Source organism: Misgurnus anguillicaudatus, chromosome 9 (genome assembly GCF_027580225.2).
Source record: "Misgurnus anguillicaudatus chromosome 9, ASM2758022v2, whole genome shotgun sequence".
Classification (NCBI taxonomy): Eukaryota; Metazoa; Chordata; class Actinopteri; order Cypriniformes; family Cobitidae; genus Misgurnus; species Misgurnus anguillicaudatus.
This window is the reverse complement of record NC_073345.2, coordinates 1697219-1714287: the sequence shown is the minus strand read 5'-3', so window position 1 is coordinate 1714287 and position 17069 is coordinate 1697219. Positions and strand designations below refer to the sequence as shown.

The following is a 17069-nucleotide window of genomic DNA, read 5'->3' as shown; positions in this document are numbered from 1 at the left end:
CCCCAGACAAAAAGTTATCAAAAGCTTTTTGATAGACCAATGCGTTCTCATATAAATTGACAACATATATGGCGGCGAGCACGCCAAAATGGACGTGAGGCTGTATCTTCGCAAAACTTTATTGTATCGACACGAAACTTGGTATATGTCATTACAGTCATGACCTGAGGGTGCCTGCAACGTTTCGTCACAGCGCCACCTAGTGGTCACGAGATTCGAAAAATGCCTATTTTCGCTTATAACTACTTCAAACTTGAGTCTAAAATCATGAAGGTGGTCTTGTTAGATTCCTTGAGGCATGCCGAGTCAAACGATACCAAACGGTTTTCGGTCGGCCATTTTGGGTGTCGGCCATTTTGAATTTTCTCATTAAGTTCAGTATTTCACAAACAGAATGGCGTATCGCTACGAAATTTGGCATGGTTCATCAGTGACATGTTCTGAGCCCACCTATAAATCTTTAGGACGGCGCCACCTAGTGGTCAGGATATGTAAATAAATTGTTTAAAATCTTTATTTCATTTGATTAAATTGCCACTATGACATAAGACTTCACTCTATTGATTCCTTGGCTCATGCTGAGTCTGACTGTACCAAATATGTCTGAGTCAAACCTACTTCCTGTCGGCCATTTTGAATTATATTGAACACCTACTTTTTCGAACTCCTCCTAGAGCGATTGTTTGATTGGCTTGAATTTTGGTAGGCATCATCTAGAGACACTCTAGACAAAAAGTTATCAAAAGCTTTTCGGTAGACCTATCCGTTGTCGTATAACGCATCAAAGAATGCGAGGGCGAGCACGCCAAAATGTGTTTGAGCCTGTATCTTCGCAAAACTTTTGTGTATTAATATGAGACTTGGTATATGTCATAACAGTGATGACCTGAGGGTGCATGCACCATTTCGTCACACTGCCCCCTACTGGTCACGAGATATAAAATATGTCTATTTTTGCTTATAACTACTGCAAACTTGAATGTAAAATTATGAGACTGGTCTTGTTAGATTTCGTGAGGCATGCCGAGTCAAACGATACCAAATGGTTTTTGGTCGGCCATTTTGTGTGTCGGCCATTTTGAATTTTTTCTTTAAATTGAAGTATTTCAGAAACGCAATTGCGTATTGTTATGAAACTTGGTATGGTTCATCAGCAACATGTTCTAGGAGGACTTGTAAACTTTTCGGTGCCCCCTAGTGGTCAAGAGATTTGAAGCTATATCTCTGCATCTCTTTATCGTATTTACACCAAATTTGGTGGGTGTCATCACAATCAAGACCTGAGTCACAATTTATTTTTTGGTCAGTGCCCCCTAGTGGTCAAGTCATTTAAGGCTATATCTTCGTATCGCTTTATTGTATTTACACTAAATTTGGTATGTGTCATCACAGTCATGACCTGAGGCACCATCTATTGTTTCGGCAAAGCGCCACCTAGTGGTCTCAAGATACGAAAAAATTGCTATTTTTTCATAAAACTAATGCAGAGTTAGATCTTAAATCATGACAGTCATCACGTATGAATCATTTTTTGCCATGTTTGGCTTGACCCCGGTATCGCTGCTTGCAGCTATATTTATTATTATTATTATGTTTCCTCTTCCGCCATTGAAGTCAATGGCAGCCCATAGAACCGTACATAGGAAAGTTATGAAATTTGGCACACATGTAGAGGACAGTCTCAGAAGTTACTATAGCAACTTTGGTGTGTCTGACTCAAACCCTCTAGCGCCACCAACAGTCCAAAAATCCACTTATGTTCATGCTCATAACTTCTGACCCATGAGTCCTAGAAACTAAATTCTTGTTTCATCTGAATCCTTGGCTCATGATGATTCAAATGCACACATTGATGTCATTGGTGTCATGCAAATCTTTCCGCCATTTTGAATTTTTTGTAAAACCTACTTTTTCGAACTCCTCCTAGACCGTTTGTCCGATTTGCATGTCCTTTGGTATGTAGCATCTAGAGACACCCACGACAAAAAGTTATCAAAAGCTTTTTGATAGACCAATGCGTTCTCGTATAAATTGACAACATATATAGCGGCGAGCACGCCAAAACGGACGTGAGGCCTTATCTTCGCAAAACTTTATTGTATCGACACGAAACTTGGTATATGTCATTACAGTCATGACCTGAGGGTGCCTGCAACGTTTCGTCACAGCGCCACCTAGTGGTCACGAGATTCGAAAAATGCCTATTTTCGCTTATAACTACTTCAAACTTTGGCCTAAAATCACAAAGGTGGTCTTGTTAGATTCCTTGAGGCATGCCGAGTCAAACGATTTCAAACGGTTTTCGGTCGGCCATTTTGTGTGTCGGCCATTTTGAATTTTCTCCTTAAGTTCAGTATTTCACAAACAGAATAACGTATCGCTACGAAATTTGGCATGGTTCATCAGTGACATGTTCTGAGCGCACCTATAAATCTTTAGGACAGCGCCACCTAGTGGTCAGGATATGTAAATACATTTTTTAAAATCTTTATATCATTTGATTAAATTGCCACTATGACATAAGACTTCACTCTATTGATTCCTTGGCTCATGCTGAGTCCGACTGTACCAAATATGTCTGAGTCAAACCTACTTCCTATCGGCCATTTTGAATTATATTGAACACCCACTTTTTCGAACTCCTCCTAGAGCGCTTGTGTGATTGGCTTGATTTTTGGTATGCATCATCTAGAGACACTCTAGACAAAAAGTTATCAAAAGATTTTCGGTAGACCTATCCGTTGTCGTATAACGTATCAAAGAATGCGAGGGCGAGCACGCCAAAATGTGTTTGAGCCTGTATCTTCGCAAAACTTTTGCGTATTAATATGAGACTTGGGCTATGTCATAACAGTGATGACCTGAGGGTGCATGCACCATTTCGTCACACTGCCCCCTACTGGTCACGAGATATAAAAAATGTCTATTTTTGCTTATAACTACTGCAAACTTGAATGTAAAATTATGAGACTGGTCTTGTTAGATTTCGTGAGGCATGGCGAGTCAAACGATACCAAATGGTTTTTGGTCGGCCATTTTGTGTGTCGGCCATTTTGAATTTTTCTTTAAGTTCAAGTATTTCAGAAACGCAATTGCGTATTGTTATGAAACTTGGTATGGTTCATCAGCAACATGTTCTGGGAGGACTTGTAAACTTTCCGGTGCCCCCTAGTGGTCAAGAGATTTGAAGCTATATCTCTGCATCTCTTTATCGTATTTACACCAAATTTGGTGGGTGTCATCACAATCAAGACCTGAGTCACAATTTATTTTTTGGTCAGTGCCCCCTAGTGGTCAAGTCATTTAAGGCTATATCTCTGCATCTCTTTATTGTATTTACACCAAATTTGGTGGGTGTCATCACAATCAAGACCTGAGTCACAATTTATTTTTTGGTCAGTGCCCCCTAGTGGTCAAGTCATTTAAGGCTATATCTCCGTATCGCTTTATTGTATTTACACTAAATTTGGTATGTGTCATCACAGTCATGACCTGAGGCACCATCTATTCTTTCAGCACAGTGCCACCTAGTGGTCTCAAGATACAAAAAATTGCTTTTTTTCATAAAACTAATGCAAACTTAGATCTTAAATCATGACAGTCATCACGTATGAATCATTTTTTGCCATGTTTGGCTTGACCCCGGTATCGCTGCTTGCAGCTATATTTATTATTATTAGGGGTCAAGCCCCGAAGGGGCGTAGAACCCTATTGTTATTGTTAGTTTTCTTATTATTATTATTATTATTATTATTATTATGTTTCCTCTTCCGCCATTGAAGTCAATGGCAGCCCATAGAACCGTACGTAGGAAAGTTATGAAATTTGGCACACATGTAGAGGACAGTCTCAGAAGTTACTATAGCAACATTGGTGTGTCTGACTCAAACCCTCTAGCGCCACCAACAGTCCAAAAATCCACTTATGTTCATGCTCACAACTTCTGACCCGTGAGTCCTAGAAAATAAATTCTTGTTTCCTCTGAATCCTTGGCTCATGATGATTCAATTGCACATGTTGATGTCATTTGTGTCATGCACATCTTTCCGCCATTTTGAATTTTCCGTAAAACCTACTTTTTCGAACTCCTCCTAGACCGTCCGTCCGATTTGCATGTCCTTTGGTATGTAGCATCTAGAGACACCACAGACAAAAAGTTATCAAAAGCTTTTTGATAGACCAATGCGTTCTCGTATAAATTGACAACATATATGGCGGCGAGCACGCCAAAACGGACGTGAGGCCGTATCTTCGCAAAACTTTATTGTATCGACACGAAACTTGGTATATGTCATAACAGTCATGACCTGAGGGTGCCTGCAACGTTTCGTCACAGCGCCACCTAGTGGTCACGAGATTCGAAAAATGCCTATTTTCGCTTATAACTACTTCAAACTTGAGTCTAAAATCATGAAGGTGGTCTTGTTAGATTCCTTGAGGCATGCCGAGTCAAACGATACCAAACGGTTTTCGGTCGGCCATTTTGGGTGTCGGCCATTTTGAATTTTCTCATTAAGTTTAGTATTTCACAAACAGAATGGCGTATCGCTACGAAATTTGGCATGGTTCATCAGTGACATGTTCTGACCGCACCTATAAATCTTTAGGACGGCGCCACCTAGTGGTCAGGATATGTAAATAAATTGTTTAAAATCTTTATATCATTTGATTAAATTGCCACTATGACATACAACTTCAGTCTATTGATTCCTTGGCTCATGCTGAGTCCGACTGTACCAAATATGTCTGAGTCAAACCTACTTCCTGTCGGCCATTTTGAATTATATTGAACACCTACTTTTTCGAACTCCTCCTAGAGCGCTCGTGTGATTGGCTTGATTTTTGGTATGCATCATGTAGAGACACTCTAGACAAAAAGTTATCAAAAGATTTTCGGTAGACCTATCCGTTGTCGTATAACGCATCAAAGAATGCGAGGGCGAGCACGCCAAAATGTGTTTGAGCCTGTATCTTCGCAAAACTTTTGCGTATTAATATGAGACTTGGTATATGTCATAACAGTGATGACCTGAGGGTGCATGCACCATTTCGTCACACTGCCCCCTACTGGTCACGAGATATAAAAATGTCTATTTTTGCTTATAACTACTGCAAACTTGAATGTAAAATTATGAGACAGGTCTTGTTAGATTTCGTGAGGCATAGTGAGTCAAACGATACCAAATGGTTTTTGGTCGGCCATTTTGTGTGTCGGCCATTTTGAATTTTTCTTTAAGTTCAAGTATTTCAGAAACGCAATTGCGTATTGTTATGAAACTTGGTATGGTTCATCAGCAACATGTTCTAGGAGGACTTGTAAACTTTCCGGTGCCCCCTAGTGGTCAAGAGATTTGAAGCTATATCTCTGCATCTCTTTATCGTATTTACACCAAATTTGGTGGGTGTCATCACAATCAAGACCTGAGTCACAATTTATTTTTTGGTCAGTGCCCCCTAGTGGTCAAGTCATTTAAGGCTATATCTCTGCATCTCTTTATTGTATTTACACCAAATTTGGTGGGTGTCATCACAGTCATGACCTGAGGCACCATCTATTGTTTCGGCACAGCGCCACCTAGTGGTCTCAAGATACGAAAAAATTCATAAAACTAATGCAAACTTAGATCTTAAATCATGACAGTCATCACGTATGAATCATTTTTTGCCATGTTTGGCTTGACCCCGGTATCGCTGCTTGCAGCTATATTTAGGGGTCAAGCCCCGAAGGGGCGTAGAACCCTATTGTTATTGTTAGTTTTCTTATTAGGGGTCAAGCCCCGAAGGGGCGTAGAACCCTATTGTTATTGTTAGTTTTCTTATTATTATTATTATTATATATTATTCTTCTTCTTGTTCTTCCGCCATTAAAGTCAATGGCAGCCCATAGAACCGTACATAGGAAAGTTATGAAATTTGGCACACATGTAGAGGACGGTCTTAGAAGTTACTATAGCAACATTGGTGTGTCTGACTCAAACCCTCTAGCGCCACCAACAGTCCAAAAATCCACTTATGTTCATGCTCATAACTTCTGACCCGTGAGTCCTAGAAACTAAATTCCTGTTTCTTCTGAATCCTTGGCTCATGATGATTCAATTGCATACGTTGATGTCATTTGTGTCATGCAAATCTTTCCGCCATTTTGATTTTTCCGTAAAACCTACTTTTTCGAACTCCTCCTAGACCGTCCGTCCGATTTGCATGTCCTTTGGTATATAGCATCTAGAGACACCCCAGACAAAAAGTTATCAAAAGCTTTTTGATAGACCAATGCGTTCTCGTATAAATTGACAACATATATGGCGGCGAGCACGCCAAAACGGACGTGAGGCCATATCTTCGCAAAACTTTATTGTATCGACACGAAACTTGGTATATGTCATTACAGTCATGACCTGAGGGTGCCTGCAACGTTTCGTCACAGCGCCACCTAGTGGTCACGAGATTCGAAAAATGCATATTTTCGCTTATAACTACTTCAAACTTGAGTCTAAAATCATGAAGGTGGTCTTGTTAGATTCCTTGAGGCATGCCGAGTCAAACGATACCAAACGGTTTTCGGTCGGCCATTTTGGGTGTCGGCCATTTTGAATTTTCTCATTAAGTTCAGTATTTCACAAACCGAATGGCGTATGGTTACGAAATTTGGCATGGTTCATGGGTGACATGTTCTGAGCGCACCTATAAATCTTTAGGACGGCGCCACCTAGTGGTCAGGATATGTAAATAAATTGTTTAAAATCTTTATATCATTTGATTAAATTGCCACACTGACATAAGACTTCACTCTATTGATTCCTTGGCTCATGCCGAGTCCGACTGTACCAAATATGTCTGAGTCAAACGTACTTCCTGTCGGCCATTTTGAATTATATTGAACACCTACTTTTTCGAACTCCTCCTAGAGCGCTCGTGTGATTGGCTTGATTTTTGGTATGCATCATCTAGAGACACTCTAGACAAAAAGTTATCAAAAGCTTTCGGTAGACCTATTCGTTGTCGTATAACGCATCAAAGAATGTGAGGGCGAGCACGCCAAAATGTGTTTGAGCCTGTATCTTCGCAAAACTTTTGCGTATTAATATGAGACTTGGTATATGTCATAACAGTGATGACCTGAGGGTGCATGCACCATTTCGTCACACTGCCCCCTACTGGTCACGAGATATAAAATATGTCTATTTTTGCTTATAACTACTGCAAACCTGAATGTAAAATTATGAGACTAGTTTTGTTAGATTTCGTGAGGCATGCCGAGTCAAACGATACCAAATGGTTTTTGGTCGGCCATTTTGTGTGTCGGCCATTTTGAATTTTTTCTTTAAATTCAAGTATTTCAGAAACGCAATTGCGTATTGTTATGAAACTTGGTATGGTTCATCAGCAACATGTTCTGGGAGGACTTGTAAACTTTTCGGCGCCCCCTAGTGGTCAAGAGATTTGAAGCTATATCTCTTCATCTCTTTATCGTATTTACACCAAATTTGGTGGGTGTCATCACAATCAAGACCTGAGTCACAATTTATTTTTTGGTCAGTGCCCCCTAGTGGTCAAGTCATTTAAGGCTATATCTCCGTATCGCTTTATTGTATTTACACTAAATTTGGTATGTGTCATCACAGTCATGACCTGAGGCACCATCTATTGTTTCGGCACAGCGCCACCTAGTGGTCTCAAGATACAAAAAATTGCTATTTTTTTCATAAAACTAATGCAAACTTAGATCTTAAATCATGACAGTCATCACGTATGAATCATTTTTTGCCATGTTTGGCTTGACCCCGGTATCGCTGCTTGCAGCTATATTTAGGGGTCAAGCCCCGAAGGGGCGTAGAACCCTATTGTATTTGTTAGTTTTCTTAATTTTATTATTATTATTATTAGTTATTCTTCTTCCGCCATTGCGGTCTATGGCAGCCCATAGAACCGTACGTAGGAAAGTTATGAAATTTGGCACACTGATAGAGGACAGTCCAATGTGTCCCCACAGCAAATTTGGAGTCTCTATATCTAACCCACTAGCGCCACCAACAGTCCAAAATTGCACTTATGTTTTTGCCTATAATTTCTGACCCGTACGTCCTAGAAATTAAATTCTTGTTTCCTCTGATTCCTTGGCTCAAGACGATTCGATTGGACCCTATGACGTCATTTTCCGTCATGATAATTTTCCCGCCATTTTTAAATATTCATAAAACCTACTTTTGCGAACTCGTCCTAGAGCTTTTGCCGGATTGCCTTGAAAATCGGTATGCACCATCTAGAGACACTCAAGGCAAAAAGTTATTAAAAGAATTTTGATAAACCAATCCGTTGTCGTATAGCGCGTCAACAAATTTTACGTAGAGCTCAAAAAAACGGATTTGAGGCTGTATCTTCGCCAAACTTAAGCCTATTGACACGATACTTTGTATTTGTGATGCCAGTCAGGAACTAAGGGTGCATGCAGAGTTTCGTCACAGCGCCACCTAGTGGTCAGACTTATGTTTTACATGCCTATAACTTTGGCTCCGATTGACATATTTTCACAGGACTTGTTTCCTTTGAGTTCTAAATAGTTGCCGAGTCCAACGATACCAAACATACCCGAATTCGCCTTACGGTTAACCCTGCGCAGCAAAATAGCACTTAAGAAACACGCGTAAATATCTCCGCGAACGTTTTTCCGATCGACTCGAAAACACCATAGGAAGAAACTAACCTTACCTTCTGAACAAAAAGTTCTATTGGCGTTATATTAAAATTTTCATCAGAAATGGCCGAAAATTGCAAAAAACGAAAAATTACCTTCAAATTTTGTGTTTTTTACACATAAATGGTTGTAACTTTGTAACGAAAAGAGATTTTTTCACCAGATTTGATACGATGATGCATGAGCACATTCTGAGGCCACACAAAAAAAATTGTATGCTTGCACCACTAGATGGCCTTATAATTGAACAAAACCTTTGATAACAAGCCAGCCCTATGGTCATACAACTGTTTCTTAACTAAACTAAAGTGTATAGTCATAAAACTAGCTAGATGTAACACAATCATGACCTGATGTTGCATGCACAATTTTTTCATTGCGCCACCTACTGGTTTTGAGATGGAATATGGTATTTTTGCCTAAAACTACTGCAACAACACATCTAAAACCATGAGTCATCATGGATTATTCCTTTCATGGCTTTGACTATAATCACTGGTGGTTGCCAATTTACTCCCTAGCAACCATTGAGAATACCTTATCAACCGTTTTTTGCAAAAGCTATATCTCTGCATCAGAACATCGTAGAGACATGGGGATGGTCTCTTTTGACTAATTAAACTTGTTGTAACATGATGTGACCACTGCAAACACCACTCACATGTCCTTCAGTGTTCTAATGTTCCATGATTGTCAATAACAGAAGGACGATTGCAGTAGACAAGAACTTAGATTAATTTTGTTGATAACTTTTTTGTTTTTTCATCTAAAATTATTAGATTTACCTAGGTTCTTCAATCTGCTTATCCAATCTCAATTTTACATCCTTTTGTGCCCTTTTCGGCTTGACCCCGGCATTGCTGCTTGCAGCTATATTTATATATTATTCTTCTTCTTGTTCTTCCGCCATTGAAGTCAATGGCAGCCCATAGAACCGTACATAGGAAAGTTACGAAATTTGGCACACATGTAGAGGACGGTCTTAGAAGTTACTATAGCAACATTGGTGTGTCTGACTCAAACCCTCTAGCGCCACCAACAGTCCAAAAATCCACTTATGTTCATGCTCATAACTTCTGACCCGTGAGTCCTAGAAACTAAATTCTTGTTTCCTCTGAATCCTTTGCTCATGTTGATTCAATTGCACACATTGATGTCATGTGTGTCATGCACATCTTTCCGCCATTTTGAATTTTCCGTAAAACCTACTTTTTCGAACTCCTCCTAGAGCGTTTGTCCGATTTGCATGTCCTTTGGTATATAGCATCTAGAGACACCTCTGACAAAAAGTTATCAAAAGCTTTTTGATAGACCAATGCGTTCTCATATAAATTGACAACATATATGGCGGCGAGCACGCCAAAACGGACGTGTGGCTGTATCTTCGCAACACTTTGGTGTATCGACACAAAACTTGGTATATGTCATAACAGTCATGACCTGAGGGTGCCTGCAACGTTTTGTCACAGCGCCACCTAGTGGTCACGAGATTCGAAAAATGCTTATTTTCGCTTATAACTACTTTAAACTTGAGTCTAAAATCATGAAGTTGGTCTTGTTAGATTCCTTGAGGCATGCCGAGTCAAACAATACCAAACGGTTTTCGGTCGGCCATTTTGGGTGTCGGCCATTTTGAATTTTCTCATTAAGTTCAGTATTTCACAAACAGAATGGCGTATCGCTACGAAATTTGGCATGGTTCATCAGTGACATGTTCTGAGCGCACCTATAAATCTTTAGGACAGCGCCACCTAGTGGTCAGGATATGTAAATAAATTGTTTAAAATCTTTATATCATTTGATTAAATTGCCACTATGACATAACACTTCACTCTATTGATTCCTTGGCTCATGCTGAGTCCGACTGTACCAAATATGTCTGAGTCAAACCTACTTCCTGTCGGCCATTTTGAATTATATTGAACACCTACTTTTTCGAACTCCTCCTAGAGCGCTCGTGTGATTGGCTTGATTTTTGGTATGCATCATCTAGAGACACTCCAGACAAAAAGTTATCAAAAGCTTTTCGGTAGACCTATCCGTTGTCGTATAACGCATCAAAGAATGCGAGGGCGAGCACACCAAAATGTGTTTGAGCCTGTATCTTCGCAAAACTTTTGCGTATTAATATGAGACTTGGTATATGTCATAACAGTGATGACCTGAGGGTGCATGCAACATTTCGTCACACTGCCCCCTACTGGTCAGGAGATATAAAAAATGTCTATTTTTGCTTATAACTACTGCAAACTTGAATGTAAAATTATGAGACTGGTCTTGTTAGATTTCTTGAGGCATGCCGAGTCAAACGATACCAAATAATTTTTGGTCGGCCATTTTGTGTGTCGGCCATTTTGAATTTTTTCTTTAAGTTCAAGTATTTCAGAAACGCAATTGCGTATTGTTATGAAACTTGGTATGGTTCATCAACAACATGTTCTGAGAGGGCTTGTAAACTTTTTGGTGCCCCCTAGTGGTCAAAAAGATTTGAGGCTATATCTCTGCATCTCTTCATCGTATTTACACCAAATTTGGTGGGTGTCATCACAATCAAGACCTGAGTCACAATTTATTGTTTGGTCAGTGCCCCCTAGTGGTCAAGTCATTTAAGGCTATATCTCCGTATTGCTTTATTGTATTTACACTAAATTTGGTATGTGTCATCACAGTCATGACCTGAGGCACCATCTATTGTTTCGGCAAAGCGCCACCTAGTGGTCTCAAGATACAAGAAAATTACTATTTTTTTCATAAAACTAATGCAAACTTAGATCTTAGATCATGACAGTCATCACGTATGATTCATTTTTTGCCATGTTTGGCTTGACCCCGGTATCGCTGCTTGCAGCTATATTTATTGTTATTCTTGTTCCTCGTTCTTCCACCCAAAAGTCAATGGCAGCCCATAGAACCGTACATAGGAAAGTTATGAAATTTGGCACACATGTAGAGGACAGTCACAGAAGTTACTATAGCAACATTGGTGTGTCTGACTCAAACCCTCTAGCGCCACCAACAGTCCAAAAATCCACTTATGTTCATGCTCACAACTTGTGACCCGTGAGTCCTAGAAAATAAATTCTTATTTCCTCTGAATCCTTGGCTCATGATGATTCAGTTGCACATGTTGATGTCATTTGTGTCATGCACATCTTTCCGCCATTTTGAATTTTCCGTAAAACCTACTTTTTCGAACTCCTCCTAGACCGTCCGTCCGTTTTGCATGTCCTTTGGTATGTAGCATCTAGAGACACCCCAGACAAAAAGTTATCAAAAGCTTTTTGATAGACCAATGCGTTCTCGTATAAATTCACAACATATATGGCGGCGAGCCCGCCAAAACGGACGTGTGGCCGTATCTTCGCAAAACTTTATTGTATCGACACGAAACTTGGTATATGTCATTACAGTCATGACCTGAGGGTGCCTGCAACGTTTCGTCACAGCGCCACCTAGTGGTCACGAGATTCGAAAAATGCTTATTTTCGCTTATAACTACTTCAAACTTGAGTCTAAAATCATGAAGGTGGTCTTGTAAGATTCCTTGAGGCATGCCGAGTCAAACGATACCAAACGGTTTTCGGTCGGCCATTTTGGGTGTCGGCCATTTTGAATTTTCTCATTGAGTTCAGTATTTCACAAACGGAGTGGCGTGTCGCTGCGAAATTTGGCATGGTTCATCAGTGACATGTTCTGAGCTCACCTATAAATCTTTAGGACAGCGCCACCTAGTGGTCAGGATATGTAAATAAATTGTTTAAAATCTTTATATCATTTGATTAAATTGCCACTATGACATAAGACTTCACTCTATTGATTCCTTGGCTCATGCTGAGTCCAACTGTACCAAATATATCTGAGTCAAACCTACTTCCTGTCGGCCATTTTGAATTATATTGAACACCTACTTTTTCGAACTCCTCCTGGAGCGCTCGTCTGATTGGCTTGATTTTTGGTATGCATCTTCTAGAGACACTCTAGACAAAAAGTTATCAAAAGCTTTTCGGTAGACCTATCCGTTGTCGTATAACGCATCAAAGAATGCGAGGGCGAGCACGCCAAAATGTGTTTGAGCCTGTATCTTCGCGAAACTTTTGCGTATTAATATGAGACTTGGTATATGTCATAACAGTGATGACCTGAGGGTGCATGCACCATTTCGTCACACTGCCCCCTACTGGTCATGAGATATTAAACATTTCTAATTTTGCTTATAACTACTGCAAACTTGAATGTAAAATTATGAGACTGGTCTTGTTAGATTTCGTGAGGCATGCCGAGTCAAACGATACCAAATGGTTTTTGGTCGGCCATTTTGTGTGTCGGCCATTTTGAATTTTTTCTTTAAGTTCAAGTATTTCAGAAACGCAATTGCGTATTGTTATGAAACTTGGTATGGTTCATCAGCAACATGTTCCGGGAGGACTTGTAAACTTTTCGGCGCCCCCTAGTGGTCAAGAGATTTGAAGCTATATCTCTGCATCTCTTTATCGCATTTACACCAAATTTGGTGGGTGTCATCACAATCATGACCTGAGTCACCATCTATTGTTTTGGTCAGTGCCCCCTAGTGGTCAAGTCATTTTAGGCTATATCTCCGTATCGCTTTATCGTATTTACACTAAATTTGGTATGTGTCATCACAGTCATGGCCTGAGGCACCATCTCTTGTTTCGGCACAGTGCCTCCTAGTGGTCACAAGATACAAAAAATTGCTATTTTTTCCTAAAACTAATGCAAACTTAGATCTTAAATCATGACAGTCATCACGTATGAATTATTTTTGCCATGTTTGGCTTGACCCCGGTATCGCTGCTTGCAGCTATATTTTTGCTTGGATTTATCAAAGAGATACGTCACAGGCTTGCCTGCTCGGACAGAATCGCCTCGAGTTCGGTCATTTTCGGATGCGGAGCGCTCGGAACAAAAAATGCCGTGCACAGCGCCACGCGAAATGGGGTCTCGCGCACCCAACGCGCGCGACCGCCCACTCCGCGTTGACGTCATTTTTGCCGCGCGCACCAACGCGCTCTTGCGGACGCGGCGACCATAAACTAGGCTTCAGGCCTGATATTGCATAAGTAAAAGCCATAAGAGTGTAATGAGAGCCAGCATGGCTCCCTCTGCTGGCCTGCAGAGGCTTCTCCCACACATCACCCTTTGGACTCTATTACTCATCATCCCTTGCACTAGCCAGTTCATCACTACACCTGTTTGTAATTATCTGGACTATTTAAATTACACTCATTGCGAAGTCTTGCTAGCGTTGTCTGCATTTCTGAGCATATCTTTCCTATCACTGTCTGTTCTGTATCCCGTCTTGTTTTGACCTGTGCCTGTTTATCGTGTTTATGATTGTTTGCTGCCTGCCCTGACCTACGCCTGTATTATTGACTATCTTTGTTGTTGTTGTTGTTGTATGTGGATATTCTTTAATAAAACCAGCAATTGGATCTAACCCGTTTCACGTGCATGACAAACAGACATTTTTGCAGCTAATATATGATGTGCACAGACTGAATTCTGCCTTTTGTTCTTCCTCCATTTTATTCAATTTTAGGCCACACATTTTATTTCTGTGTTTTTTTACAGTGTATGTAAGGATTATTCAAGGATGCAAGGCCCAGCTTTGGATAAAAGCATCTGCTAAATTAATAAATATTGTAATCATAAATAATAATAAATATTAAATGTATGATAACATTTACCTCATTTCCTCTTTGTAATTAATGAGAAACGTTTATGTGAAGTTGCTTGTTACTATGCATTGCATGTATTGCTCTTGTAGTTCATTCAGTGGCGGAGTGTGTTTGGAGTGTCATGTGAGCAATTTGCATCACATGTTTTGTCAAAATAAGTGCCTGCTGCACACGCGTCAAAACAGTTTATGATAAAAGAGATGCTAACGTTCACAAAATACATGCAAGTCACTCCTTTAACAATAAACTCTGATGAGATTATGCCAGTATCTGGAAAACGCAAGCGTCTTTTTTATCATAAACCATTTAGAAGCGTCAGCAGGCAGGGATTTATGACAAAACAAGTGATGCACATAGGTTCACTCGACACGCCAACAAATGTTCTGTAAGTGTTAACAATATGAATACTCCTTGTAATACAGAGGGACGGAGACTTGGAAAGAGCTATGAAGCAGATTGAACAGACTCTGAGTCATGATAAAACTACAGTGACGGAAAGCCAATGCAGTAGTGCATCTTTCATCAGAGCACATCTGACAGTGCAAACACACCATGAAACCATTATAGAGTAAGTAACTCATTCAGGCCATCTTCATTACTTCCATATCAAAAGAGCTTGCTTAATCACTCCCTTTAAACCATATTAAAGTTTTAACTTATTTTTTTCATTAATTTACCCTACATCTTTTTCACTGTGATTTTCAATAAATGCCAGCTTGATTTTGTGAAGTATCCATATTATCTACCTTTGCCATACAAGCTTTGTGTTTCTTGTAACAGTATTACAATATTACAGTTATCTTTTTTCTAAACTTGGTTATAGGCTACATCAGCTCTACAGTGATATGATACAACTACTTAAGGAGCTGCTAAAGTGGAAGCTCAATGAGGAACGAAGCAGGAGCGCAAGCAGAAAATTTAGGATCTTAAATCAGCCTGCAATTTAATTGTTTTTATTTTTCCCAAAATAACTATATTACTGACAAATCTTTTAATAATATATAGAATTAACTCACAGAAATTACAATGTGCAGTTTAAAGGTCACATAACACACAATATTTCTGCTAATCTCATGTTAATCTTGAATAGTAGTATTGTATCCTTCATATCTCCAAAGAGTATTTAGTTTTATCAGATTAATAAAAGAAAGATCAGATGACTCGGTTATTTTATCACTGGGAACGCCCCATTTCAATGAAATCCAGCATTAAACAAACATTGCACAACTTCTGCTACATAAACTATATCCATGGTTCCCATAATGCTGTTTTTTTTTTTGGATTTGCATAAAACTATATGTATAAAGTATATGATTAGCAAACTTTCAGAATAGGAAGTGATGAACCAAAGGTTATCAATCATACAACCTCCTTGACTAATTCCAGGCATAAGATACCCCAGAAGACTCAATTTACATATCAGCCAAGTATAGATGTCTTTTAAATTAGCCATAGAGATTCCCTATAACACGTAGGGGTGAGCGGGGCACAAGCTAACACAGGTTAATTGTAACTAGAGATGTTCCATTACTCTTTTTCTCTTATTGATACCGATTCCAATACCTGGGCTCATGGTATCGGCCGATACTGAGTACTGAGTAATTACAATTAAGACATCCAGGATAAATGACTGAGCTGAGCTCAATGAAGCCAAAATAGGTGTGTCCAATCTTAATTGTTTGCACAAAGACCAAGCCAGGATGCGCAGACCTGGATTCATCAAGCCAGGATAAACCAATCCTGTAAAGTGCACGCTCACGGCTCACTCAAATAGGCACAAAACCATACGAGGAGGTAAAAGAAATAATTAAGAAGAATGGCAACACCGCCACAGTGATAAAACAAAGAGAAAAGGCGTCGGAAAGCATTGCAGACCACCTGAATGCATAAGTAGTGCACAATTACACACTCACCACTCCGCTGAAACATCACTATTACAATTAAAATATTTAATTCACATCTCCAAAAACACAATTGTACTCTGTTTATGAAACAGTTAATTTTTTTTATTGAAATGGACTGCAAATATGAGTGAAATTGTGTAAAGTAACTCCATCACACTGGATATGGCTTCAATAAATTATTATGAAAGCCTTACATTATTACTACCCTCATTATGTACTCGGCTTCTTATGTTGTCCACCGTTTTTTTTTTTTTCTTTTTTCTGCTTTTATTAATGTAAAGCTGCTTTGAAACAATAAAAACAATTGTGAAAAGCGCTTTTGAATTGAATTGAATAAATATTAATAATAATCCATTTAATTTATAAAGCGCCTTTCAAAGAACCCAAGGTCACTTGCTCATTGCACTGCAAAAAAATGACTTTCTTCATGTTTTTGTCTTCAAAAAAATTCTTAAATTAAGATGTATTAAAAGTTTTCTTGAAATATACTTTTTCATAAACACTTAATTAAAAAAAAATTCCATTGGCTGATTTTTTTTGCTTATTTTCCTAGGTCATTTTGCTCATCAAGAAAATGCATCTTAATTTAAGAATTTTTTGATATTTTTACTGAAAACGAGCAAAAATACAAAGTAAGTCATTTTTTGCAGTGTGACTCCATTGAATGTTCTTGTGTGATAAAGAAAGTCTCTCTTTTTTTGTGTGTGGTGTGTGTGTGATGACCGGGCCAAAACGGACATGGCAGCAGGTCAAATACAAGAACATTCTGCAGAA

At 39.3% G+C, this 17069-nt stretch overlaps 1 protein-coding gene across 2 annotated transcripts in view; it reads left to right on the top strand.

The window, feature by feature from the left end:
* LOC129423849 (cation channel sperm-associated protein 3) overlaps positions 1-15412 on the top strand; it is a 60337-nt gene extending 44925 nt beyond the window's left edge. For both annotated transcript variants that reach the window (XM_055180340.2, XM_055180339.2), the window contains 2 exons: positions 14814-14959; positions 15215-15412. In XM_055180340.2, the coding sequence (XP_055036315.2) occupies positions 14814-14959; positions 15215-15338 (270 nt within the window). In that variant the 3' untranslated portion in view covers positions 15339-15412. The remainder of the gene's footprint in view (positions 1-14813; positions 14960-15214) is intronic.
* Positions 15413-17069: the final 1657 nt, after the last annotated feature.